Here is a 27221-nt window from a genome sequence, read left to right on the forward strand (position 1 = left end):
TTGTAGAGGAGGTCTCCCCGGACGCGTGCGTATGTCACACTAGTCGAAACATAGCAGGGATTTCTGTCCAGCGTCCACTTTAGTCCACTGTAGTCTGGAAATGGGAAGTTTTTTTATGTTTTTTGACCTGTGACCTGGTGCCAATTTTTGTTTTACACCTCTGCTGCTTAGCGGACAGTGTGGTGTTGTAGAGGAGGTCTCCCCGGACGCGTGCGTATGTCACACTAGTCGAAACATAGCAGGGATTTCTGTCCAGCGTCCACTTTAGTCCACTGTAGTCTGGAAATGGGAAGTTTTTTTATGTTTTTTGACCTGTGACCTGGTGCCAATTTTTGTTTTACACCTCTGCTGCTTAGCGGACAGTGTGGTGTTGTAGAGGAGGTCTCCCCGGACGCGTGCGTATGTCACACTAGTCGAAACATAGCAGGGATTTCTGTCCAGCGTCCACTTTAGTCCACTGTAGTCTGGAAATGGGAAGTTTTTTTATGTTTTTTGACCTGTGACCTGGTGCCAATTTTTGTTTTACACCTCTGCTGCTTAGCGGACAGTGTGGTGTTGTAGAGGAGGTCTCCCCGGACGCGTGCGTATGTCACACTAGTCGAAACATAGCAGGGATTTCTGTCCAGCGTCCACTTTAGTCCACTGTAGTCTGGAAATGGGAAGTTTTTTTATGTTTTTTGACCTGTGACCTGGTGCCAATGTTTGTTTTACACCTCTGCTGCTTAGCGGACAGTGTGGTGTTGTAGAGGAGGTCTCCCCGGACGCGTGCGTATGTCACACTAGTCGAAACATAGCAGGGATTTCTGTCCAGCGTCCACTTTATAAAGTCCATGCTCTCCAGTGAATAGCATTTATCCATTTAGATAACTTTTTAATTACTTATCTTTACACAGAAACATTACTTATTACTTATTTTTACACAGAAACATAATGTGTGTCCTATAGCATCGTTTAAATGCTTAATTTATAGTTTTAATGTGCAAATTAAACTTTTTTTCAATACTCTAGAGGGTACTCTTATTTTGAAGAGATCGTCCACCGGAAGTCTTATATTTGCTCACTAGATTTGCCAAAAAAACAGTGCTCAGCCTGGGGGGCCGGGAAGTAGCAGCTCTTTACAGTACAGTACAGTGCATGACAGGCAGACAGGCGGTCTCTCACGCACCGCCGTGTAACATGTGCCTGCTACAAAGTTACACAACAAGTGGTTTCCGTTCAGGAGGAAGAATAAGTAGAGTTCACAAGTGGACGGTACCCGAGAAGTTCGGAGCACGATGGAGAAGCTGAAGAAAGATGCGAATAAGACGAACCCCGCTGCCACAGCCAGCCTTTTCTCCCAGGTATTCTTCTGGTAAGTCACCAACACGGTACACGACAATACTGCAGCGGACCGACCAGCGGTGAACAGTACACTCATTTTAAAATGAGCTAGTTCTGTTTTCTTTGACCTTGAGTTTCAAACCGAGATGTGCTGTTTTACAGTGTCATGTTAAGCGTCCTGTGATGGCGCGATAACAAGGAGGCTTCGCCGGGCGGCTCGCCCAAGTTTTCTTTGCCAATTTCCAGTGACATTTCCCTGCTGAATCATTTGACGTAGCCTAGTGACCGAAGAGTATACACCTTAGAGTATATCTAAGGTATACACACACCCGCAACACGCACGCACGCGTGGCCGCGTGCTCATTAATATTGGTAAAAAGCTGGTTGATCAGACTTTACCGTTCATAACAAGTCTGGCTACTCAAAACAGGGCAGAAGCCAAACACTGCTTATTAAGAAATCATACTGTCAATTAGAATAATTGCACAGATGCCTTTCTTTTTGTGTATAAGATATTGCATGGTTGCCCCCCCAATGGATGCCCCCCCAATGTAGTATGGGGGGGGGGGGGGGGCATACTACATTGGATGTTGATAGATAGTATGCATGTTGATAGATAGTATGCATGACCAAATACCTTTATCGATATTGTGACAATAATATTGTATTGTCATATCTTTTGTAATGTTAAAAAATACCTGATCTATAGGTATAAATGTAAATCAGCTATTTCCAATATTTCACCAACAAATAAATACAATTATCTGAAAGTGTAAAATAGGACTAGACGTGTTGTCTTTTCCTGGGTTTAAGCAGAAGTCCTATTTTACGCTTAAAATCTACAACCATAATAATTATGCTAAATCACAGATGAAGAGATATCTAGTCTCATCACAACATCAATATAATATTGATTGATATAGGGTATTCTTTTTCTGTACCTGTGTTTCATGTACGGACTACTGACATAACAACTGAATTAACCCACAGGATCAATATAGGTGTATAATCCATCTATATATCTATCTATATTGCCCAGCTCTAAACTCAATTTACCCACAGAATTGAATATGCACGCACACACACACACGCAAGCGCACAATGAACTTGAACTTGTTTAAAAGGTAGGAAGGCTGCACAATCCATCGCGATCATGTTGACTAAATCAACCTGTTACACTCATTTTAAAGTTTTGTTGCAGTACTCCGTCCATTTGGTGTCTGCTGCCCCTTCTCTAAGGTCACAATGACCTTAGCGAATGGGTGGAGAAGTTGGGATTCTTGCATATTTAATTTGCTGCGGTTTGCCTTCACACTGTCATCCGCAGCAATTGGAAACGCAGCAGGGGGGACCTTTTATCAATGTGTTACATTCATAAACTAGCCTACACAGTGAAATCTATGGTGATAAAATTATACTCATAACGTGCATGTGTCCGGCCGTCTGGGACTGGACCTGGACCCTCCTCTCTCTCTCGCTCTCTCTCTCTCTCTCTCTCTCTCTCTCTCACACACACACACACTATACGGAGTATACGCACGCAGCCACGCACTAGTGTTCTACTGGGCATGGAGGCACAGCGCTGAGCGCACTGATATAACAGACAGCAGTGCAAAATGTTTGCTGCGCAGTTTCTGACAATGCGCAGCAGGATTCGTTTTATTCGCAGTGAAGCTTTCTGGTGTGAATGTCACCTAACTGTCTCTCTCTTTCTTTGTGTTCCCTTATGTACTTCCTGTATCTGTCCCTCCTTCTCTTCCTGTGGTATTATTATTAGCTGGCTGAACCCGTTGTTCCATATCGGCTCCAAGCGGAGGTTGGAGGAGGATGACATGTATGAGGTGCTACAAGAGGATGGCTCTGAGAGGTTGGGACAGGAGCTACAGAGGTAATTGAACTATAATCACATTGGATTATATCTGTGACGCTACGCCACTTCTCAACAAGTGGGTTGGGATGTGAAAGTTGTGCACAAGATGCTGTGATAGGGTCGTAGACAAATTATTGTTGAGGGACACTAAGCCCCTCCTATGCGCAGCTTTGTGGGTCTGTGTGAACACAAACATTGGCTTGTGATTGGCTGATCATTTGATTGGCTGAGCAAAGTACATACAAGTGAGGGCAGAAAAGTGAAGATGCCAAAAGTGATTGGCCTGGAATGACTTTTGTGATGATTTTATTGGATGAGCACAGAATGTGATGTATGATGATAAGAGCACCCCTCACTTCACTCAAGTGTGATTTTGTTACTTTATACACAAGTTCTGTATTCATGGTCAACAGAAACACCAGTGATTCCTGTTGGGAACCAATGGATAAGGGATGGATGTATCTTACTATTAACCGTTTCCCCGCCAAAACATTTAGCCTGCTTTATTTGTCAGGAAGCGACGCTGCCAAAATACGTAGCCTACCTTTATTCAGTTGTATAAATGTGTTTGATCTGATCTAGTGGAAAGGCTACTCACATTAGCTTTGGATCGCTATCTGTTGTTAATTTAGACACTGGACTGCGCCATCTTGATTGTGCACGCGCATGTGTCACGCTTTCAGTCACTTTAGTCTCCAAATCCCCCTCCCAGGCGGCATTTCTGGTCAAAACCACATTTATTGCACAGAGCCTGGCGGTCGCAGTAATGGCGCCGGCCTATGCTTCTCCTCGGCTTGTGAAACAATAACAATTGATCCGACAACACATACACACCATTAAGCTGACACAACATCCGGTCGCGGTGTTTTGGATCTTCAAAATAAGGGTTGAACGGGGCGATATCGAGGAAGAACTTTTTCCAAAAGGTGTACAGTATTTGTTAAAATCATGCTTTTATGTGGAAACGCCCACCAGTTCATTAAGTATGCCTGGTTTGCCTGGTGGGTGGTGATCCACCTGAACTGAAGCCGCACCCACAGCTGTAGTTGTATGATAAATTACTTCAATTATTTCCACTCTGCTGATAATAGTTTCATGGAGGATCTGGCTAACATGTCAAAGCAAGACATTATGATTTGCTTGTTCCACGGTCATCGTTAGTATCATTGGCATCACTTATTGGAGGTTTCTACACTTGATGCTAATCTAGGGTACTATAAGCAATTTTAGGTAATTTTATGGTCGGTGATGGTAGAGCTTATTGGGGGCTGAATGAGCCATTAAACCCTAACCTTACTATTAACAATAAATTACGTACCAGATATTCTTAGGTTACACTGAAAATAATTCTCTTCCGCTAGAAACTATGTGACAAATAAAAATATGCCAGATAACTTGTAGCCATGCCATAACTAACTGAACTGCTCCCAAGTCGCCTCTCCTCTTCTATACAAAGCAACTTATTTTTGACTTGAGTCAACCACCAAATCAGACCACAAGCAGCCGAGCAAACATAGTTTAGTGAGAAAAAAGGAACGGAGAAATTCAAACTGGATGGAGGGGAACTTTAATATTAGTTAAAATAGGCACTTCTTTGTAGAGCAAAGTGACATGACACCTTTCTCCCCTACAGGTACTGGGATTATGAGGTTCAGAAAGCTACCAAAGAGCTGAGGACACCTAAACTCACCAAAGTTATCATTCAGTGCTACTGGAAGTCCTATGCAGTGTTGGGCATCTTCACGCTGATTGAGGTCTGTGACTGTGCTGTTAATCCAAAATATATCCATAACACAGAATTGTTGCAATTTCAATCATTAAACGTCCCTTCTCTAGTGTGATGCAAAAGTCCTAACCTACAGTATCAATTTGCATACCATCAGACAAGATTATATTGTATTTTTGCTGCACTATATTATTGATCTCTTTACATCAGAATTATAGGATTTACGTACATGTAAGACAATGTCACAGAAAACTTCCATAAGACACTGTATTCTACTTTCATTCTATCTAACAACCCTAGCCTCTGACACTAGTATAAATATAGAATTATGAACAGTCAGGCTATTATTGCTGTGTGCCACTGCCACGTGAAACCATGCAGATCAAGCTGAGTGCACTTTAGCCTAATCTTACTGTGTTTTCCCTACTTGAGGCACAATGGAACAAAGTCGTCCGTAATACTGCTTCACTGGCCATTGTTTTACTACCCTTCAGTAATGGTCTGAAGAAATTAGCCACACTCCATATTTATCAAGTAAACATTCCTCACACAACACACTTCAGTTCATAATCATCTCCCCCTTGCTGATTTAATTAGCTTCTTCAGATGAAATGCAAGCACACATTTCAGGTCACTTTTTGCCCTGTACAATGTTAAACGATATGTAGTGAAAATAGGCGATTCACAATGTGTTGTATTGCAACGTGTTATGAGCTTGCACTTTTCACCTATAGTGCAATGCCCAAAATAGGGATGCCAGGTTACAAATAAACAATTTGTTCTTTATTTTAATTGTTTTCTTTCTTACTTACAAATTGCAATAATTTTCTCTGCCAGCGAAAGGTTTATGCTCATCTGTTACTGCTATACGTATGTGTACTTACTTAATCCATAGACCTGAGGCTGATTCTAAAAAAAAATCTTCTAAATCCTAAAAGTTTTCTGAAAAACCTATGTTTCTATGTCAGTGGTGCTCAAACTATTTCATGTCAAGGACCCCCGGAATTATATGTAATTGGCTGCCGACCCCCATCTGAAAATATGTTGTTTCAGGGACCCCCAAAAGCAAAGATTTGAGTTAAAAACGTTCCATCTGAAAGAATATACAGTATATTCAAAGATTTGCGCCATTTTTCAAAAATAGCAGATCTACAAGCTCGTGGCTCGTAGCTTGTAGATCTGCTATTTTTCAGTATAGTATAACATAATGCTTAAAACACCAAAAGGGGTTCCCGTCCTGAATGGGTTAAACAAATAACTTGAAACAAGAGCATTTGAAGAGTTCATGCTCAAAAGGTCATAATCTTCTCAGTTCTTCTCACGGGTCTCTGCTATCTCTTGCAATAACCAGGAGGTCATTAAGGTGATCCAGCCAGTGTTCTTGGGGAAAATGATCCAGTATTTTGAGAAGTACGACCCAGAGGACATGGGGAGCCTGTATGAGGCATATGGATATGCTGCTGGCTTGTGTCTCTCCACCTTGTTCCTGGCTGTGCTCCATCACCTCTACTTCTTCCATGTCCAGAGAGCAGGCATGAAGCTCCGAGTGGCCATGTGTCACATGATCTTCAGAAAGGTCAGCAAGCATACCGTTAAGATAGTGGTGGAAAGTAACTAAAGTACAATTTTGAGGTATTTTCAATTTCCAATACTTTTACTTCTACTCCACTGCATCTCAGAGGCAAATATTGTACTTTTACTCCACTACAATTATTTGGAAAATGTAGTTACTAGTTACTTTGTAGATTTTGATTATTGTTACAGAATATACATTAACCACTGCAGCCCTATATACATTTGAAAACTTGAAATGGCACATTCTGCATAATGAGTACTTTCTACGTTTGGCACTTTAAGTACATTTTGAAGCCAATACTTTTGTACTTTTACTCAAGTGCATTTTGAATTCCGGACTTTTACTTGTAACAGAGTATTTCTATATTGCAGAATTGATACTTTTACTTAAGTAAAAATGTGAGTACTTTTTTCACCATTGATTAGATCTACAATGTAATCAAGCCGCGCACCTTTGCTTCAGGAAATGTAATTTGTGACACCTGTGTGCGTTCAGGCCCTGTGCCTCAGCAGTGCTGCGATGGGGAAAACCACCACGGGTCAGATTGTCAACCTCCTCTCCAACGACGTGAACAAGTTTGATGAGGTATGCCACACTCGCTCTTATGAGCACAGCTTCTCTTGACTACATTTTCCCATGGCGTCGCACAAATAAGTAGGGTTTGAGATGGAATCTGACAGTTGGATTATAAAATATCTTGTCAGAGTTTACATTTTAGATGAAAGGCCATGGGGTCACTCAAATGAAAAAAGTTTGTTCATCCTCCAAAGACCATGAATGCACTATCTTCATTCTTTACATGGCAATCTGCTGATTAGATTTGAAGAAAGTTCATAATGTGTATGGTTCATCGTCCAGGAAGCATGAAGGTGCACACTGCACAGCAAAGTCCAGCCCATACATTGACACGAAGGTAGACAGGAACGCCCACAAACGTCACATCCGGTTTTAGCCCGGGGTAAAGAAAATGGTCTTCCCCATAGAGTTATAATAGCGTACGATCCTTTGGATCACTGTCAGGGCGATTTGTTGGATCATAGAAATATTGACAACCAAGAAAAATCCATCAGAAGGACATCTGGAACGCAATCGTTAAGTCGCCCTCAGAAAGTTGACTTATTATTAAGTATATGAGACAATTTAGCCATGGTTCACATGGCGCAGGTCTGTCATGGCGGAACTTCAACCTGTTTTACGCACTTTTCCCATTTAGAACATTATATATATATAAATATAAAGTGCTCGCCCCAGAGCCACGGATGTTACAATCCTCCTCGGGTGGGTAGAAGTACCCCTATCTTCCGCATTGTTCAATCAAAAGCGTTTAAATCCGACCGGTGGCCATTTTATCTAGAGTTATAATGCACCAACCGATAGGGCTGCATAGTTGAAAGCGCATGGCCACAAACTGATTAAACTTGGATTTGTATTGAACAATACGGAAGATACCGGTACTTATACCTGTCCTAGCAGAATTGTAACATCCATGTGGGAGTTCTTTTGCCACTTTTTGAGACTTTCAGATGCCTTGGAAATGGAATCAGAACTTACTATCCTGAAGCCAAATCTGAGCCTATGTTGATGTAAATGTGTTGTCCATAATTATAGCATTACCGAACACTTCAGGACAGGTGTGGTGTCTTTACGCTGTCCCGAGTTCAAACCCGGTTCACACAAACAGGCCTGGACTGGAGGTTAAAATCTCAGAGCTCAGCTGGCTCTGTGCCCGTTTCTCCACTTTAAAGTGTTGAGTTTCGTTTTAATCAGTGGATACGACACCTGCGGTGAGAACTCCACAGCTCTCATAGGCATGCTGTTCCCCTGGCAATGAGCTGTTAAGCACACCTTGCATAAAGGTCATGTGCTTGGATTGCTCCAGTGTCTCACTGTCTCCCCAACTCAGGAAAAGTCATTGTTGAATGGGCTCAGCTTTTAGATTACCATGCACAAGAATGTTCAATCCCCTTCCTGGCTGGAGTATGTGCTATTATGTCACCTGTCATTGTTTGCGGTATTCTTTAGTCCTGTAATTATGTTGGATCAATGTTTTGTACTTCATTAGTGGCCTATTTACACTTTTTAAATGCCTGTCCTCAGCCCCCAATCCAACCCTTGATGCTGAGTGTCAAGCATGGAGGCACTGGGTCCCATTTTTAGAGTCTTTGGTATGACCCGGCCGGGGATTGAACCCCGACCTCCAAGACTCAGGGTGGACACTCTAACCACAAGGCCACTGAGCTGGTGCAATATAGCCATGATACCACCGGACAATAACCGTGGTTATAAGAATCCCATAAAGCCCTAATACACACACACACACACACACACACACACACACACACACACACACTTACTTTTATGGCATATTTTTATGAAACAAACACTTTGCAGATAGAAAGAGGATAATTCAAGCATTTCATACAGCTGCAATGTTGGTGAGTTTGACGTCGTTTAATACAATTAGATAGGACTTTTCTGTTCAGATGTATGGGATGTCAATGGGAAATTGCAGCTAGTTGCCACCAGGTGCGTAGCGTTGATTCAATTATTGACTAGGCAAATTACGAGTGGGGGGGGGGGGGGGGTCAGATGCGGGGGTGGTTGGGAAGCGCAACTCTGGCCGATTTGCATGCTGTGGTTTGCTTCTAACAGAAATGTGCATGCACATTGGGCCCGGGTGGCCCAATGGACCCTACGCCGGTGGTTGCCACCCTGCCAGTAGCATTTAAAGTATGAGGTATAAAGTACGGCAGCCTTGTGTTCATAAAACAGAAAGATTGGGTATTGGGTAAGACTGACGTTATGTATCTTTCAGGACCTTTCACTGCTTCGTCTCAACCATTACTCAATGGCTCTTCCTACAGGAAATACGTAGGCTGCGACCATGAGACTCGTTTCTGAATTCGTCTATACCACCACTGCTTCCAGTGATTGGTTGGAGAAGACTACTGTCAAAACACCTGTTTGGTGTTCTCACTGTTCTGGCTGTTCACCCACACACACTTTGTGTCCAGCCTACTGAAAGTTATGTTGTTGTGAAGTTTATGTTCTATTAAAGTATTTGTTCACACAGTCAGGTGAGTCTAATTTAAGTTAACATGGTTATGTTTAGGGCCACGGAAGCCAGGTTTTTGTGTTCGTCCTGTTTTGGCAGATTAGGTTAGATCAGGAAAGAATTAGGGTTCGTAAAGAACGGGATGTCACTGAAATGTGAATACTACGTCTGTCTGCCGTCTCCCCTCTATTAGCATAAGGGTAACCCTTTCAAATGTGAATATATCATTGAGACAGTTCTTGTAGGATTATTTGTAGGCTAACTACAGTTGAATTACAGTGTCTTATATCTTGTGTGGTCTCTCTCCAACATAATCCCGGTGCCTAAATCTGGAGACCTCTCGAAGCCAGACAACTACCGAGGCATCAGCCTGACCTGTATCGCTGCAAAGGTCTACAACCGGATGATACTAAACGGGATTCGGCATGCCATCGACCCTCACCTGAGGGAAAACCAAAACGGCTTTCGAGAGGAGAGAACCACACTAGCCCAGATCCTGGCCCTGAGGAGACTAATCGAGGAGGTGAAGAAGAACAACCTGACGGCCGTATTGTGCTTTATTGATTTCAAAAAGGCTTTTGACTCAATACACAGAGGCACCATGATGAAGATCCTGAAGGCCTACGGTGTCCCTCCCAACTTGCTCCGGGCAATAGAGACCATGTATGCAGGAACAAGGGCCAAGGTGGTGACCCCAGATGGCGACAGTGAGGAGTTTGACATCCTGGCTGAGGTAATGCAAGGAGACACGCGCTCAGGAAGGCCATCAGTGGACGAGAGCAAGATCTTGGCCTCACTCTTACACCAAGCAGGTCAAGAAGACACCCTGCAGTAGTCCTGACAGACCTAGACTATGCGTATGACATCAGCCTGCTCTCCAACCACATGGAGCTCTTGAGCAGAGTGGAGTCTGAGTGTGCCAAGGTTGGCCTTCGGCTGAATGCCAAGAAAACTGAGGTGATCACCTATAACATCCAAACGGAACATCCACCTCTCACAACAACAGGAGGTACTGCTCTGAAGTACTTGGGCTCATGGGTCAACTCAACAGAGCAAGATCTAAAAGTGAGGAAGGCACTTGCATGGAGGGCCCTGAATGGCATGGCCAGTGTATGGAACTCCAACCTCCCCCTACAAATCAAACTCAGAAGCCAACTCTGCAGAAGGCTCTAGACGGGTGCTACACCAGAATGTTACGTTTAGTGCTCAACATCAGCAAGAGTACACATGTTACCAACGAGAATCTGTATGCTGGAATATTCAGGGTGAGCGACAAAATAGCAGCTAGGAGAATGAGACTCGCAGGACACTGCCAGAGTCACCAAGAGCTCCCAGCCAGCAAACTGGTGCTGTGGGAACCAACACATGGGCACCGGTCATGAGGACGTCCCATACTAACATACCAGTATGTGGATGTACTCAAGAAAGATGCAGGAGTGCAAAGCACCAACGAGCTGGCCGGATGTATGGAGAACCGGGATGACTGGAGGCAACGATGGAGGGCTCGTCTGAGGACGACCTAGACTCTAGGTCCTAGAGTGATATGGGCTGGCCTCACGCTGGGCAAGACCTACGCTGTAGAGTGCATTGGTGGAATTTGGCAAAAGTAGCGGGATTTTGGCGGAAGTCCCACTCAAGGAAATGACGTTGACGCTTTACAAATCGGTTTACATTCTCTGTGTAGAAGTGTTGTGATTGGTCTGAAAATATCGTATCCGGGGGAAATATATCTGACGGATGTTCCGGCCCGACACTTCCGGCTATGCACGCTCTGCATGCCTTAGGTTGTGACCAGGCTTTTCTCTTTGCAGATGATTAAGGCTGGGACTGAGGCAAGGGCTGGCCTGCAGTACACTGTTCTCCCTTAACCCAAGGTTGTGCTGTCTCAATTGTGGGCGTGAATTTGTAGGATTTGTGTGTTTTCTGGTTACATTTTGGAAATAAGATGAATTAGCTGAAATAGTGGCCTCAAATATGTGACGTTGCGGCTGAGCGGATCCCTTGGTCCATATGTTTTTACAGTCTATGGAACTGCAGCGGCCATTGAGGTTTATATATTATCTACGTCTTGTTGTTTTCATGGACAGGTGACCATCTTCCTGCACTACCTGTGGGTGGGGCCTCTCCAGGCAGCAGCGGTCCTAGGGCTGCTGTGGATAGAGATTGGCCCATCGTGCCTGGCAGGCATGGCGGTCCTCGTCATCCTGATGCCCATGCAAACCATGTTTGGCAGACTTTTCTCCAAGTACAGGTAACTTACAGACACACCTTCCATTGATTCCTATTCACTACATCCATTCCCTAGCTGCCTAAATAACCTCACCGCTACATGCCCAATGTTACCTTGGCCATAAGCCCTTAAACACAAGCCCTAGAAGAGCTTCTTGAAGAGAGGAACCGCAAAATATTTTCCAACCCAAGTTTTTTTTTGGTTCTCATAAGAATGAAGACTGAAAAGTCTGTTTCAGTTGTAAACAAGCTCCCATGACAGTTTTTGAAAGGGAAAGTGGTTTTGATTCCATTCAGACTCAGCGCTAGTCGCTAACCCACGTTAGAGTCAACGACCATATTTACGATATGAAAACCATGCATCTGTCACTTAAACACTGTACAACCTGCAGCATTAGGTGAGTAATTCATTGTATCTATGTTGGAATGCTTCAGTGGTTGAGCTGCTAACAAACATCCTCCTGCTGCTTACCAGCTACAAATACACTGTCTGTGTAGCTTTGCATCTTTGTACCATTTCTGAATATCTAGCAGCACGTTTGATATTTGACTCTGTCGCCGACTGGATATCATACAGTATGAACTGGGTTGCGACTGCGCCCCGATAAGGCCTGTATTACAGCCAATGAGAGCACACTGCTCACAGCACTGCTGTCTATCTGTCTGTATGTCGACTGTATCGATAGATGATTAGATCATGATAAGATATATAACCTTCATTCCGTCCGTAAATCCGTGTCGTACATATTGGTAGCCTATATTAGCCCAATATTGCCGTTACGCATTTCACTTGAATAATGTTGATAAAACCGCATTGCCGTGCAGAGCAATTTGAGCAAACTTTTCATGCGCTGTGTGTGTGTGTGTGTGTGTGTGTGTGTGTGTGTGTGTGTGTGTGTGTGTGTGTGTGTGTGTGTGTGTGTGTGTGTGTGTGTGTGTGTGTGTGTGTGTGTGTGTGTGTGTGTGTGTGTGTGTGCGCGCGGGCCAGAGTTATTTAATGAAACTCAAGATTATAACGTCCTGTCTCGCTATAGCGCTGCTATCACAAACATGTCGCCCTGTGTAGCCTGGCTAGGCTATCACAAACATGTCGCCCTGTGTAGCCTGGCTAGGCTATGAGAGAGAGAGAGAGAGAGAGAGAGAGAGAGAGAGAGAGAGAGAGAGAGAGAGAGAGAGAGAGAGAGAGAGAGAGAGAGAGAGAGAGAGAGAGAGAGAGAGAGAGAGAGAGAGAGAGAGAGAGAGAGAGAGAGAGAGAGAGAGAGAGAGAGAGAGAGAGAGAGAGAGAGAGAGAGAGAGAGAGAGAGAGAGAGAGAGAGAGAGAGAGAGAGAGAGAGAGAGAGAGAGAGAGAGAGAGAGAGAGAGAGAGAGAGAGAGAGAGAGAGAGAGAGAGAGAGAGAGAGAGATGCGGGTCTCGCACTTGTATCGGCATCCTGCACGTGCATGTCAAAATGAATTGGAATAAAAAAACAAATGATCTGATCATGTAGAATATATGTATCGGGTCTGGATCGCATCTTGGTGAACTCTTGCAGTGTGTGATCCCTGGTTGGCAATCAATCGTTTAGTGTGAAAGCCACAAAGATATAATGACAGCCGATTTAAAAAAAAGAGAGACTCCTGCAGTGTGAAATCCACAACGATCTGATGACTCGCAGACAACTTTAAAACTCCTACAGTGTGTAGGGGCCATAACGTTGTGGTAGATTCGAGATGTCCAGCCCCCTCCCCACACACACACACATGCGTACCAAGCCAGGTGCTCCTTTGAGAACTAGCCCAAAATAGTTCTGTGCAGCCCTGAGTATAACAGACATTTCTTCCGTTACTAGATTCCCCCTCACCCTGTCACTAAAACTGTACCAGACTTGTGTGGTTATTGGTTAAGCAATACTGGATGTTTGCATCTCATGAATCCATATTCTCCCCAGTGACTATTTTCGGCTAGGTTTATCAAATCTACCCACGTTATGATAACACAACTTTTCTGTTTCAAGTTTTCATTTTCATTCCATACTGTAATCCAGAGGATCCAGTGGCTTCCTCTAAAATAGACACACCACGGTATGTGAAATACACCATGAGACGTAGTCAAAGACCTCCGCTATGGTCTGGACACACGGGGGGGCATAGGTCATCGTTACTCAACAGACCGAGTCTACTATAGCACTTTTCTTGGAAATTGTCTTGCTTTGCCACTAAATCTGTGTTTTACACAGTCATACTGTGTTACTGATTATAAGACAGCAGTTGGATTTGTAGGGTGAGGTTGAGTTAAAGTATCCCTCATCATTAACTTTAAGATCACGTAGCTTAGTCCCCCCCACTCATGTGAACATGCTGTTCACTTTCCATTCTATGTGTGTATGTGTGTATGTGTAAAAATGCATTAACTCCCCACCCCCGGCCTTCCCTTGCAGGAGTAAAACAGCTGCCTTTACCGACAACAGAATCCGTACCATGAACGAAGTGGTGTCTGGAATTCGGATCATCAAGATGTATGCCTGGGAGAAACCATTCTCAGCGCTGGTTTCTGAAGTCAGGAGGTAAAGCAAAGTATGAAACTGAATCAATGTATTTTTATTATTCCATTTATTTTTGAGTGGTGCAAACCACTCCAACAACCAGCTTTGTTTGTATCCGTGTTTGTGTGTACCTGTACGTGGGGCCCAAAAGAATGAGCATGGTTACTATGGTCACTGACATTACGTCAGACCACAGCTGATCAGGCTATATAAGACCTTGCACCACTCAGTTCACACGGGTGTGATTTTTTTATTTAAAGGATCAAATTTCATTGCATTCAGACCTCATGGCTTCAAATGGCCATATCCTCTCAAAGCAACAAACAAACAACAACAGAATGAATATCCGGTCCTTAGCTCCTCCTCTCCCCTGTGCGGCTTCTCTTGAGTCTTGACCTGCTTTATACAGTATATGTAAAGTGTCTTGAGATAACTTGTGATTATTTGGCACTCTATAAATAAAATATACTGTAAATATATAAAATACAATTTTAATTAAAAAAAAGCATTAAATATAACTCAAATTGATTGATTGATGCAATGTAAGCTGGAATTAAAGCTTACTTTAGGATTTCACATAAAATACAGAATCGGTTTTGAAGAATTAGCAGACACTGAGAACCACCCGATGAGTCGTCAAAACTATGACGGCAAATCGTCGACTATACCTTTTTTTCACTGACAAACTAACCTATGATGACTAAAACTATGACTGAATATACTGCCAATTTCGTCAACAAATAAAAACTAGGCTGAAATGTTAGGGAGGGACTAGTGGAGAAGAGATCAAGTAAAACAAAAAAATCACACCCGTGTGAACTGAGTGGTGTAAGGTCTTATATAGACTGCTCAGCTGTGGTCTGACGTAATGTCTGACGTAATGAAATCACACCTGTGTGAACTGGGTGACCATAGCAACCGTGCTCATTTTTTGAGCACAGACAGACAGACAGACACGTAAACTAACAAAGCCAGTTGTAGGAGTGGTTTACACCACTCAAAAAAGTCATCATGGGTGCGTGTGGGTGTCACTGACTGGAAATAGCTGATCTGCAAGCAGACAACGCGGCGCAGAGTGACGCGCTGTGTGCTTGTAGATTAGTTATTTTTGGCATGCAACTACAGTAAGTGAAAATCGGCATCACAGCCCACCAATTTTAAAATCTTATGATATTTAGTCAAACTAAAACTACACTAAAAGTAAAACATTTCAGGTGACTAAAATATGACAAAAACTTAACAGAATTGTATTCAAAAGACTATGCTGTCAAAGTCAACACTGCGATGAGTGCAGCTCAAGCTTTGAGCCCAGGATCAGATGTCAACTGCCTCTCACTTACAGTACAGCAGACTGTGTTGTCCAGCACTAACATGGCCCACTAGCTGGGACACAAATGGTGTCGGAAAAAGTGTGAAACCCAAACCGGCCAACAATCACTGAAATGGACCAAAAAAACAAACATTTAAATTATATTTGTTTCACCTGGCAACCTAACTACCCAACCTAACTGCTCCTCTTATCTCCTCAGGAGAGAAATCTCCATGGTCATGAAGAGCTCCTACCTGCGAGGCCTCAACATGGCCTCCTTTTTTGCGGCCAGCAAGGTTATTGTCTTCATCACCTTCACAGTCTACGTGCTCCTGGGGAACCCCATCTCGGCCAGCCGTGTCTTTGTGGCCGTGGGGCTGTACAGTGCCGTGCGCCTCACCGTCACCCTCTTCTTCCCCGCGGCCATCGAGAAGCTGTCTGAATCCCGGGTCAGCATCCGCAGGATCAAGGTATGGGGGCGGCAAGCCGCCAAGTTGAACTGTGGAATCTGCACATTTGTGCTTAATTTAAGTTACTTACTCGCATGGAAGCAATGCTCCGAAATAAAGTGATTAATAATGACAGATTTTTCACTGCTCGCCTTTTTAGTGAAATGTGCCTTTTTGAGATCAAAACAGGTCCAAGATGCATTTAAATGCACGCCTTTTTAACTATCTCTACCACTAGCTGTTAGCATAAACCCCAGCTCCAGGGGCCAGCATACACGCTCACTTTGCCCGCCCCCCACACACTCTTGTCACACACACTACCGCTGCATTGGAACACTCACACACTCCTTACCTCTCGTCAGAAGCGTTTACATGGCGCCAGCGTCGCAGTACAAAGGCACAAATTAAATCCGAAATGTGGATGGCAGAAAATCCACCAAGGACAGCGATTTTAGAATCTGAGTTATGACGGTTTGAAAATCCTCCCTTCCACTGCTCTGCACTGTGAATATATTTCCAATCCCATAGTTGGGACGGTGGGGCGTTGCTATGGGAACCGGACCAATGTTAAAGGCTTCCGTAGGCATCAACCATTATATAGACGGAGTCTACGTTGGGGTACGTATATATACGGACTTGGTATATGACGCCACCTAGCGTTGACGTACGTATATACGTACATGGGAAAAATAGAGTTAAGCGGAGGGAGTTTGGGGTCAATCAGGTTGATCAGGTCAGATGTAGAATTGGTTAATTTTAACTTCGGCATGTATGCCTGACAAAAGAAAATCCTTTGGCATTTTGCATTTCAATATGACAATTCAATGATTTGTTTTTTCTATCAATTTCACACCCCATTTAGCCTTGAATTCATGGAGATTTATTTGTTTTTGGCGCTGCAGTTTTTCTTTCCACAGCTTTCACCCAGTGGATGTTCAAGACGTCAACTTGTTTCTCAACCCAGTTTGAAAACATCTTGTGAATACCATTGCTTTGAAACAGGATTATCTAACACAAATTAATGTTGACTGATAACACTGTTGAGCATGCATGAGGACAGGTTTGTGCAGTACAATTTAGCAATTTAGGCACTTAGGAAGATTTGTTACACGGTGGATAGAATCATGAAATTAGGCACACATGTACCTTTACATACGTGATAGCCTACAGTATGTGCGCTAGAGCGAGACAGGAAGCAAAATCTTGCACGCCACGCACGTGCACGCACGCACGCGCGCACACACACACACACAGCACACACACAGTGGCAGCGGTGGCCGAACGGATAGCGGAGCGGTCTTGATAACGGAAGGTCGCCAGTTCGAATCAGCGGTCCGACACGTTAAAATTACCACCGCTGAAGTGCCCTTGAACAACGCATTGAACCACTACGATGAAATGTGTTCTATGAGCAGGGCCTGGCTGGAAACAAGTTCTTGAGCTTAGCCCAGATACCCTGGGTAAATATAGTAATCATTTCATTTCATTTCATTTCGCACGTGGTCCAAATGTTTGCGCTGCTGCGTGAGATGCGTTGGTTTGTGAGGGGCGCCCACCTTTGTGTGTTTGTGTATACCAAATTTTAGATGATTTGATTGGCTGAGCACGCAATGTGATGTACGATGATGTATGACGATAAGAGCACCCCTCACTTCACACAAGTGTGAACTATGAAACCTTGCGTTTCATAGTTCACTGCGAGAACTATGAAACTATGAACTACGTCAACTATGAAACCTTGCGTTTCATAGTTGACGTGAGTGACGTCACATCACAAATTTACCCACAGAATGAAGGTTATATATACACCCATCTATCGATACAGACAGAAAGACTTTCTGCCTTCACAGACACCTGTCCTGTGCTCTCATTGGCTGTAAATACGAACCTTCTCAGGTGTCACAACCGTGTTCATACAACCGTGTTCATACTCCAGTCGGCAAGAGATCAGAATATCAAACCTGCTAGATATTCAGAAACGCTCGGGAAGGCATCAGCGAGCACTTTTATCGCCACCGGATATTCTCACAGAGCCTTTCACACACAGCAAGCAAAAACTTGGCGTTCAAACCTTGATCTTGCGTCAGATTGGGGGTTTTGTCGGCGAGCTCCAAAATATCTTCCTGACAGCATAATCGGAGCAAATATGGTGCAGTGTGTAGGGGACATAAAGAATCTCATAACAGGCCCGGGTGGCTGCTGTAACCGTCTGGGCACCTAGGCTGGTAATCGACAGATGTCAGGTTGACAGTGTTGCAGGCTCGACTCCCGATCCCCACGATCTTTGCTGCGCTTCACCTACCCACCTCCCCATCTCTCTCCCCATTTCCCAAATATAAAAACATATATTTGCAAATACAAACCAAGGGCAAGTAAGCTACTGAATGAATACACCTTTTGAAGAGATTGTACAATATCTGTATTATCAGAATGGGTTTAGCCAGTTTTTTTTGAGTGGTGCAAACCACTCCAACAACTGGCTTTGTTAGTACCCGTGTGTTTGCTAGTGTGACATAGCTGACATCACTGACATAGCTGATCAGACTATATAAGACCTTGCACCACTCAGTTCACACGGGTGTGATTTTGATATGATATCATGATATAGTCATATAGTCCTTAGTCCCTATTATGATGAAAGTAAAATGTAGCAACTTCAGAAAGCCAGGTAAATGATGTGTCTCTATTCAGTAAGGTATTGGTCTTGATTACCTGGCTAAATGAATGTGCCACTATACATGAAGGAGAAAAATAAAACATGTTATTTGCAGATGTATTGTTTCCTCATTTGTGAAAGGCAGAGGAACGGGAAACATAATTTAGGTGGTCACTGTATAGAATAATATTTTAGAGCCTTGCCTAAAATAACCTCTTGTCTGAAGAACTAGTTTTCCGTAATATTTGATAGCAGACTTGAGGCAAAATTATACCACTAGACTAATACTACTTTTGTGCTGTTATGTACAGTTGGAGGCCATCGATATTGTCCTTTTCTTTTTGCTGAGGTTTGCGTGATCTGTGCAAAAGGACAGTTAACCCATTTTGGGCGGGAACCCCTTTTGGTGTTTTAAACATGTTATAATTTAGCTATTGAAAAATAGCAGATCTACAAGCTCATAGCACGCCACAGAGTGGCGCGCTACGAGCTTGTAGGTCTGCTATTTGAAAAATCGTGAAAATATTTATTTCAGAAAACTGGAGGATTTAGAAGGATTTTTTAAAATGTTGAGGTCAGGCCTAAATGGGTCAAATGATAAGGGACAATATCGGTGGCACCCAACTGTAGATGCCTTTTCAATGCTTATCAAACAAGACAAGAGGGAATAAATGAGAAAAAAAGCCTGTTCTGGCTCTGTCTCTCCTGGGGTTAGGCAGGGATCCTACACCAGCAGCACACAGCAACTCCCAGAGGTCTCTACAGTATGTTCAGTTTAATTTTAGACAACGTGTTATGATGCACGTTGTGGATGCCAGTGTGAAACATTATCACCCTGCGCTCACCTCGCTCAGACAGTTAGCACATGACTCCATCTGAAACACGCTCATTGTCATTTCATCATCTGTTGTAAAGAATGTGTTAGGTAATGTAACACATCAGAGTCTTTATGGTGTGGCGGAATAGGGGCCAGCCGTCTAGAACATGGTTGGTCTGCATGTACTGTATGCAAAAGAAGACCATCTATATGGCCCCACAAAAGTAGACAAGAATGATCTACTAATCTTACTATATAGTATGCCAATCAAAGCTCATCTTGTTTTGTTTTTTAATCGACTATCATCAGTTACAGGACATGCTGAATTGTATTTTCATATTTACAGGCATATGGATTTTAGCCTAATTGTTCAATAACTTGCTGTTGTGATGAATCAAAGATTTCAGAGGTCATTTACACACTGTCTAACTAACCCTTTCTTTTCGTAGAAGAAGGAACACTTATAAATAAAATAGAGAAGGAGAAGTTCTACTTGGTTTGCCTCATTGGATCAGATTTTTTGAAATATTTCAACAAAGTAGAGCAGTGTGATCTAATAAAGTTTGTGGACTGCATTGTTCGTTTATTGATCCTCAAAGCCCAATTTATTTGTTATATGACAAAGTATATGGACATTGTTTTCGACACTGTTTTTTCCTCATTACTCCTCTTCACAATTATATTCTCTACTTTAACAGGCTTTCTTGCTGCTGGATGAGATTAAGAAAGCCAGTGATTCACTGCCATCAGAGGAGAAGAAGGAGGCATCTGTTGAGATCCAAGATCTGATCTGCTACTGGGACAAGGTCTGACAAATTCAATCTCAGTGAAACAAAACGCTATTAGGTGTTATCCACATCTCCACACAGGAAGTTCAGGAAGAGAATGTGATTTTGTTTATTTATGTTTTTGGTGTCTGATAATCACGTAAGGGACAAGTCAAGACATGAAAATAAAAAAATATGAATCCATTCATTCATTAATTCGTTAATTAATTAATTAATTAATTCATTCATTCACTCACACACACACTCACATTTCTGCACTAGCCAACTGGACATATATTGGCGTAGCCTTTTGATATTGTTGGACTTTGATACATGCATGCATCAGCCATCGCCATATCTTGCTTTGTCATGCTGCAGTATGTGTGGTGAATCATTGACCGGTCCTTGTTGTATAAAAGATGTGTGAGATCCTGTGCAATGCGTTGACACGTTGTTAGCTTGTAGATGGGAAGTTGCACCATCGTACGACAGCGTATACATCAGGCTTTTCTGTTTCCACCTCCTACCCATACCTGTGGATTAAAGTTCTCAGTCGTCACGACAGATTTCAGTCATTTGGATTCCATAGAAGCCAGTGTGTCTTCTGTGAAAGCACCGAAAAGCACCAAAAATAGCTGATCTACAAGCTTGTAGATCAGCTATTTTCGGTCATTAGTTATTTTAAGATGAAAGAGTATTTGAACTAAGTGATCAAACTAGCAATAGAATACAAGTTTAGAAGCATCTTCCAGAAACATGAATGGTCTCAGAAATGTCATAAAAGCGGTTAATGCCTCAAATCTGTGATTTGTTCAACTGGTCGGATGTTGTGTGGAACAGCAGCAACAATAGGTTTAGAATGATGATACCTAAAACATCATCATTACAATTTCATTCATGAGATTTTATTTTGCTTTATTCCATGCATACTTGTGCAGAGCCTGGACTCTCCATCTCTACAGAACGTCTCCCTCTCCGTAAAGCCACAGCAGCTCCTGGCTGTGATTGGGCCAGTGGGGGCAGGAAAGGTCAGTAGTCGCTCGCTTTGTAAATTCCCACTCAACGATGTCTGCTGAGTGTGTACAGTATGAGAGGGCAGGAAACAGATGTTCAGTGCTCAAATGTACATTCACGAGTAAGAGACCACACCTCTACTACTAAAGTTTAAACAACAATTTATTGAATGAAATGAGATGAATGTGAATTGGGATGAGGAACCCATGGTAGTGTGAGACTCAGGGTGGGGGCATACCTATTTTCGTCAGTGCCTTACCCCTTATCCCTAAACATATTTATATGGAAAAACGTTTTAAAATTGTTCTACATCAACACGTTGTGAGGTTGTAGATCGGCTATTTGAACTATTCAAAAATGTTTTTCAAAAATAGTAAAAAAAAAAAAAAGGGTAAGGCACAGACGACAATATGGCCTTGGGGCCCTATCTTGTGTCAGAGGCACTAAATCCGTAATTTGGGGATTTAGCATTGCGTAAGAAGCGTTCCCCCGTAAAAATTGCTATCTTGTACCCCAGCCTAAATCCCTAAAATACCTACACTACCCGTTACATTATGCATATGTGTGGTTTGGGCGTTACAATAATGAAACCAATCACCGTGCCACATGCCATTGTCCACGATGGCATGTGGCATCCGTGACCAACACAGTCTCGCTCGCAATAAAGCAGGGACTTTGTGCTTCCTTACCAAGTATAAGTATATAAGTATCATCTACGACGTAGATTATACTTATATACTTACATATAAGTATATGGGGAATTTTATTATTGTAATCCATTAAAGACAATTATATAAACACAATGGACACAAGGAATTGACACTCGGCTGATTATTGTAAAATTACAAGCACATAGATTTGTGTAGAATTAAGACAGAACGAGACCTTTGAGCCATTTCAAGGAAAGCGCATCAACACGCCCACGAACACACCACCCGCAAATATACGAGTCGGCAAAATGTATAGTGGGTTGTGTGGCCGCAAGATACCATTTACGGATAGTGGAAGGTTCTTAACAGTTTGACGGCATACTACGCGTTACCCGCATTTTAATCAAATATTCTACGCTGCCGAGATTGTTTTATTACCTTTAGATCATACGCTGAAGTATCTGGGCTTTTGATCGGCGAAAATCCGTCTTAAAATGGTCCGTCGGCTTGTTATTATGATCCACACCAGCGGCCCCCGTTCACTTGCATTGGACTCAATTTCCAAGAAGCCCTAGCAGCCCAGTGCATGGGTTGATTTCCGCTTTCGTCATCATAACATGATCGTCTAGCCACCAGCTCCGCGGCAAAGACGGAGTTTCTTTTTAATTAATTAAATACGGCGATTTAGACACATAAAACAAATGTCTGGTATATCGTATTAAGCAGGGCATATAGTTTGATCAATCAATTTTAAAGCCCTCAAAGAGTTAACCCGGTCGATGCCAAACTTTGCATACACCCTCCCTGGATGCCAACGATGAACCTCTGCCCCACATTTTCCAGAACGGCCTGTTATAGTGCCACCATGAGGCAGCTTTTCACATTTTTTACCTAAAACTGCACCGATCTGCGTGAAACGTTGCATACACACTCCCTAGAGGCCAAGAACAAACCTTTGACCTGCATTTTCCGCATCTGCCTTTTATAGCGCCACCAGGAGGCCGACTTTTGTAAAACACATTTTTTGATATTACTCCTCCAGATTCTGTCCACAAATCCTTACACAGTATCTCTATGGTCATGTGCTCAAGTTGGATCTGTCCGATATTTCATATTCCATCCTAATTGGCTATAATTGGCTTTCACAGCTTGCAAGATTGCCCCGTTTTGAACAAAAGCCTCAAATCATGAACGCAGCATGCAATTTACGTGAAATCTTTCACACATTTTCTTACTAGGCTGAGGAATATATCCCACCCTTTTCACATTGTCCTGTTATAGCGCCACCAACAGGTTGATTTTTGCAAAACACATTTTTGGAACAAAATGCCTCAAATCATCCAATTGCCATCAAAGGCGTATGAAGAAATGGCAATCGGTACACATGATCTCTGTAGTCATGTGATCAAGACGAGTCTGATTGGCTAAGATTGCCTTCCAAAGTTTTCAGGAGTGGCCCGTTTTGTACAAAATGCTGCACATGTCCTGCTCATCCAGAATTCTATCCTCAGAGATGCTATGAGTGATCTGGCTCTGCATTTCCTCAACAAAATGAAGAAAATTGTTGCAAAAACAAAACAAAAAAAACATCCTCCTAAACATTTTGCCAAACATCACACACACTCCTATCCTCCTGGTGGAGACATGTGCCCGGAAGGGCACTTTTTCTAGTTTATACTGTGGTGATTGCGGATTGGCTCTGATAAGTGAAGGCAGGTGTAGTTGTTAAGGTGATTGTGAGTGGTCCGTGATAAGTAGAGGGTGGTCTCCACTCTTGAACTTGAATTGATCACAGATTCATTACATTAAAAGCGTATGTGATGATCTTCAGAGAGGCCTTCTCCTACTGTATATATACCTTCTTAACTCCCAACTCTCCCTTGCCTACCTGCAAACCCCAGTCCTCCCTGCTGAGCGCCATCCTGGGAGAGCTGCCACACAACAAAGGGATGTTGAAGGTCAATGGTCAGTTGACCTACGCCTCCCAGCAGCCCTGGGTTTTCCCCGGAACCATCCGCAGCAACATCCTGTTTGGCAAAGAGCTAAACCCCCAGAAGTATGAGAAGGTCATCAAGGCCTGTGCACTCAAGAGGGTGAGAGACACTTTTATTTATTTTTTAATGTGATTGTAGGGGGGGTGGGGGGGGGGGGGGGGGGGGGTGGGGTAGGCTGATCAGTCCTTTTTATCTCGTAAACTTAACAAAAATAAAAACAAGTATTTTTTGTACATCTACAAAGGCGACAGTTGCGTAGGAGACGACCAGACGAGGGCCTCTACCTACTGAAAGAAACACGTACCTCATTCTGTCTTCAAATGCAAGAAAAGGATTTAATGGGAATGCAACGTTTCTGTCAATTAGACCTTACCTTATCTTAAGGACCTTAAGAAGGACCTTCATCAGCCCTTTTCTGGACCCTCGGTTTTTCTGTACTTTGGACGGCGGTACCCTAGGGTCCCCTTGAAAGAGAGAGTGAACCCCAATTCACTCTCCAATAGACGCAGCTGTACCACTGTTTGGTCACGGACAAATATATTGCCGCTTGAGTGTGGGTGAGATGTTTCAAATATGCAAAAACTAGCAGTAGGAGACATCGGACACGTGTGTGAATTGGCGTTAATCAGCGTTGCCGTTAAGTATTTTTAATCTATTTTTGAAATTTTGCCTTCTCTGAAATTCTCTCTTCCTCACTTCCCTTGTCCCGCCTCCCGCACCGCGATTGGCTAGCTGCACGTTGCTGTATCTGAGCATGTATCTGAGCTCAGACATTTTAGAAACAGTTTTAAAGAGGAAACATGTCCTCTTCTTATTTTGAAATTAATAAAAGCTAAAGATCGGGCCATAACAGGAGTTATTAAATAGACCAACGACACGACAGCATTAAAAATTAACACAGATTCACACACGTTTCCGCAGTCTCCAACTGCTACTTTTTGCATATTTGAAACATATCATTCCACACTCAAGCGACGTTATATTTGTACGTGACCAGACAGTGGTACAGCTGGGTCTATTGGAGAGTGGATTGACTTTCAAGGTACCCTAGAGTACCGCCGTCCAAAATACATAAAAGGTAACCAAGTGTCCCAAAAGGGGCTAGATAACCTACTGAATGAGGTTGTGGAATGTCACCATAATTTAAGGCTTTGCCATCCCAAAGGAAGGACGATGTAATCTGATCAACACATTTTTTGGGGGCTGGTCACTGAGTCATTTTATCTCCAGGACATGGAGCTGCTTCCAGACGGAGACCTGACAGTGATTGGAGACAGAGGATCCAACCTGAGTGGGGGACAGAAAGCTCGAGTCAACCTGGCCAGGTAAAAAGCCTGCTAACTATGGACCTTCATCAAATCTGATAAGAAGTACAATGGTTATGCATATGGTGTAGGACTGTCCTCGACTAAAGGCATCCTTCGACAATAATAGTTGGAATTGACTAATCAATTCGTTGATTTAATTGACAAATCTGTAAAATTTTAGCTTCCGACATGTAAGTAGCACCTTTCTTTTGAAAAGTGCTCTATACAATCTATGGATATTGACAGTCCATTAGTTTACTATTTCCCAGCAGGAATGAATCAAGTATAATTTTGCAATATGTTATAATATGTCTTAACAGAGCTGTGTACCAGGATGCTGATATTTATCTTCTGGATGATCCTCTGAGTGCTGTGGATGCAGAGGTTGGGAGACACTTGTTTGAACAGTAAGTTCAACCATGTCACATGATATTTGCAACACCATGACTCATGCTCATACAGACACTTCAGAGTGAGTTGAGGTTCAGAGTCTTACTGCACCTGCTTGGGACTCAACTTGCTTCAAACCGGTTCAGTTCAGAACCAGTTTTTAATCCATGAGCCAGACCTCCAAAATTGGATGTTAATTATGAATTGAGAGGGCAAAACCATACCTATATTAAATTGTCAATATAAGTAAATTAATATTATTATAACCCTTCCACAGTACTGGCTTTTGCATATTTTCTATTTTTTTGCATATTTTTCCTACATAACGCCTCGTTTGCATATTTAAATGTACAATTTCAGAAAATGTGTTATACAATTGTCAATAAATCATTGTCTTCGTGTAAGAAATCAACTGGGGAACTTTCATGGTGATAACTATTAGTTAAAGGCGTAGTGAAATGAAAAATACGTTTTTCACACTTTTAGACCATATCTGTGGTCATCATATGGGCATACCTAACAATGGATGCCAACAATGGGCAAATTCTCATTTTTGTGTGTTTTTATATCAAAAGTCCATAAAACCTGAAAACGAAAACGTACTGCGTGATGACGTGTCGAGGCCCACATCGATAAAAGCCAATAAAAATGAAGCTCACCCGTTTAATTCCCCATCCGTCCAAAACTGTCCAACGCAGCTGGTACTGATTACAGAAATCCTCCGTTTTTATTCCCATTCAAGATAACATCCAGACAGTGTATTACTCGGTTTCAACTTAATCACCACGCTAAAATATGTATCAGAAAACATTATAGGGTAGAAATAAGCCACATAACAGTAAACTGGTACAGCTGGCCGACAATCTGACTTGTAAACAAACACACGCCATGCGTACTGGTGTAGCATAGCTACCGTCCCTAGCTACCGTCCCATCGCCTGAAGGGATGCGACGCTCTGATTGGTTCAGAAACTTCAGACTCAAACTTCAACTTGAAACAGTTTGAAACTTCAAAATAAAATGTCCACCATTTCCGTTGCACTACACCTTTAACACTTACAGTGCTAGCATTTATTGACAAATTATGATATAATTCACGCCAGCATTGTTGATCAGCGGTGTTGATCATAAACTAGGAAGTTGGACGATGCGTGGTCAGGTCCTGTGTATTAAACGGAGCTAACCCAGTGCAGTGGAGGGCTTCACATCGTTGGCTCCCTGCCGTGGAAAAACCTTGTTTTGACCAAAAATGCCATCTGGGACAAGGAACATATCAGATACAGGCGATTGAAAGAAACAGATAGAATTGGTGTTTTTGGTGACGACGATCCAGTGTTATCACAAAAACACCTAGCAACCCGATAATGCTATGACTCAATCAATCAAAAGTGCAACCAATTACCATTGATCTACGCATTCTACGGCAATGGCGATTAGGGTAGGATTGATTCATTTGCTTTAATTGACGTGCATTAATGGCAATGGCGCCACTGTAGTGAGTTAATGAGTTTCAGAAACTCAGTTTCCCACCTCACCTTGTCTTACCTTTTGAAGTGAATTTCCTGACTTTC

At 42.8% G+C, this 27221-nt stretch overlaps 1 protein-coding gene across 2 annotated transcripts in view; it reads left to right on the plus strand.

The window, feature by feature from the left end:
* The first annotated feature begins 1097 nt into the window (after positions 1-1097).
* LOC306920208 (ATP-binding cassette sub-family C member 4-like) overlaps positions 1098-27221 on the plus strand; it is a 46338-nt gene continuing 20214 nt past the window's right edge. For both annotated transcript variants that reach the window (XR_013789625.1, XM_079496882.1), the window contains exons 1-13: positions 1098-1351; positions 3098-3208; positions 4824-4944; positions 6268-6492; positions 6988-7077; positions 11635-11798; positions 14194-14319; positions 15828-16077; positions 20228-20335; positions 21235-21324; positions 23862-24053; positions 25185-25279; positions 25582-25668. Coding sequence is in view for 1 of the 2 variants with exons in the window: in XM_079496882.1 (XP_079353008.1) it covers positions 1275-1351; positions 3098-3208; positions 4824-4944; positions 6268-6492; positions 6988-7077; positions 11635-11798; positions 14194-14319; positions 15828-16077; positions 20228-20335; positions 21235-21324; positions 23862-24053; positions 25185-25279; positions 25582-25668 (1736 nt within the window). In the remaining variant the exon portion in view is untranslated. The remainder of the gene's footprint in view (positions 1352-3097; positions 3209-4823; positions 4945-6267; positions 6493-6987; positions 7078-11634; positions 11799-14193; positions 14320-15827; positions 16078-20227; positions 20336-21234; positions 21325-23861; positions 24054-25184; positions 25280-25581; positions 25669-27221) is intronic.

This window comes from Electrona antarctica, assembly GCF_951216825.1.
Source record: "Electrona antarctica genome assembly, chromosome: 3".
In the NCBI taxonomy this organism is placed as follows: Eukaryota; Metazoa; Chordata; class Actinopteri; order Myctophiformes; family Myctophidae; genus Electrona; species Electrona antarctica.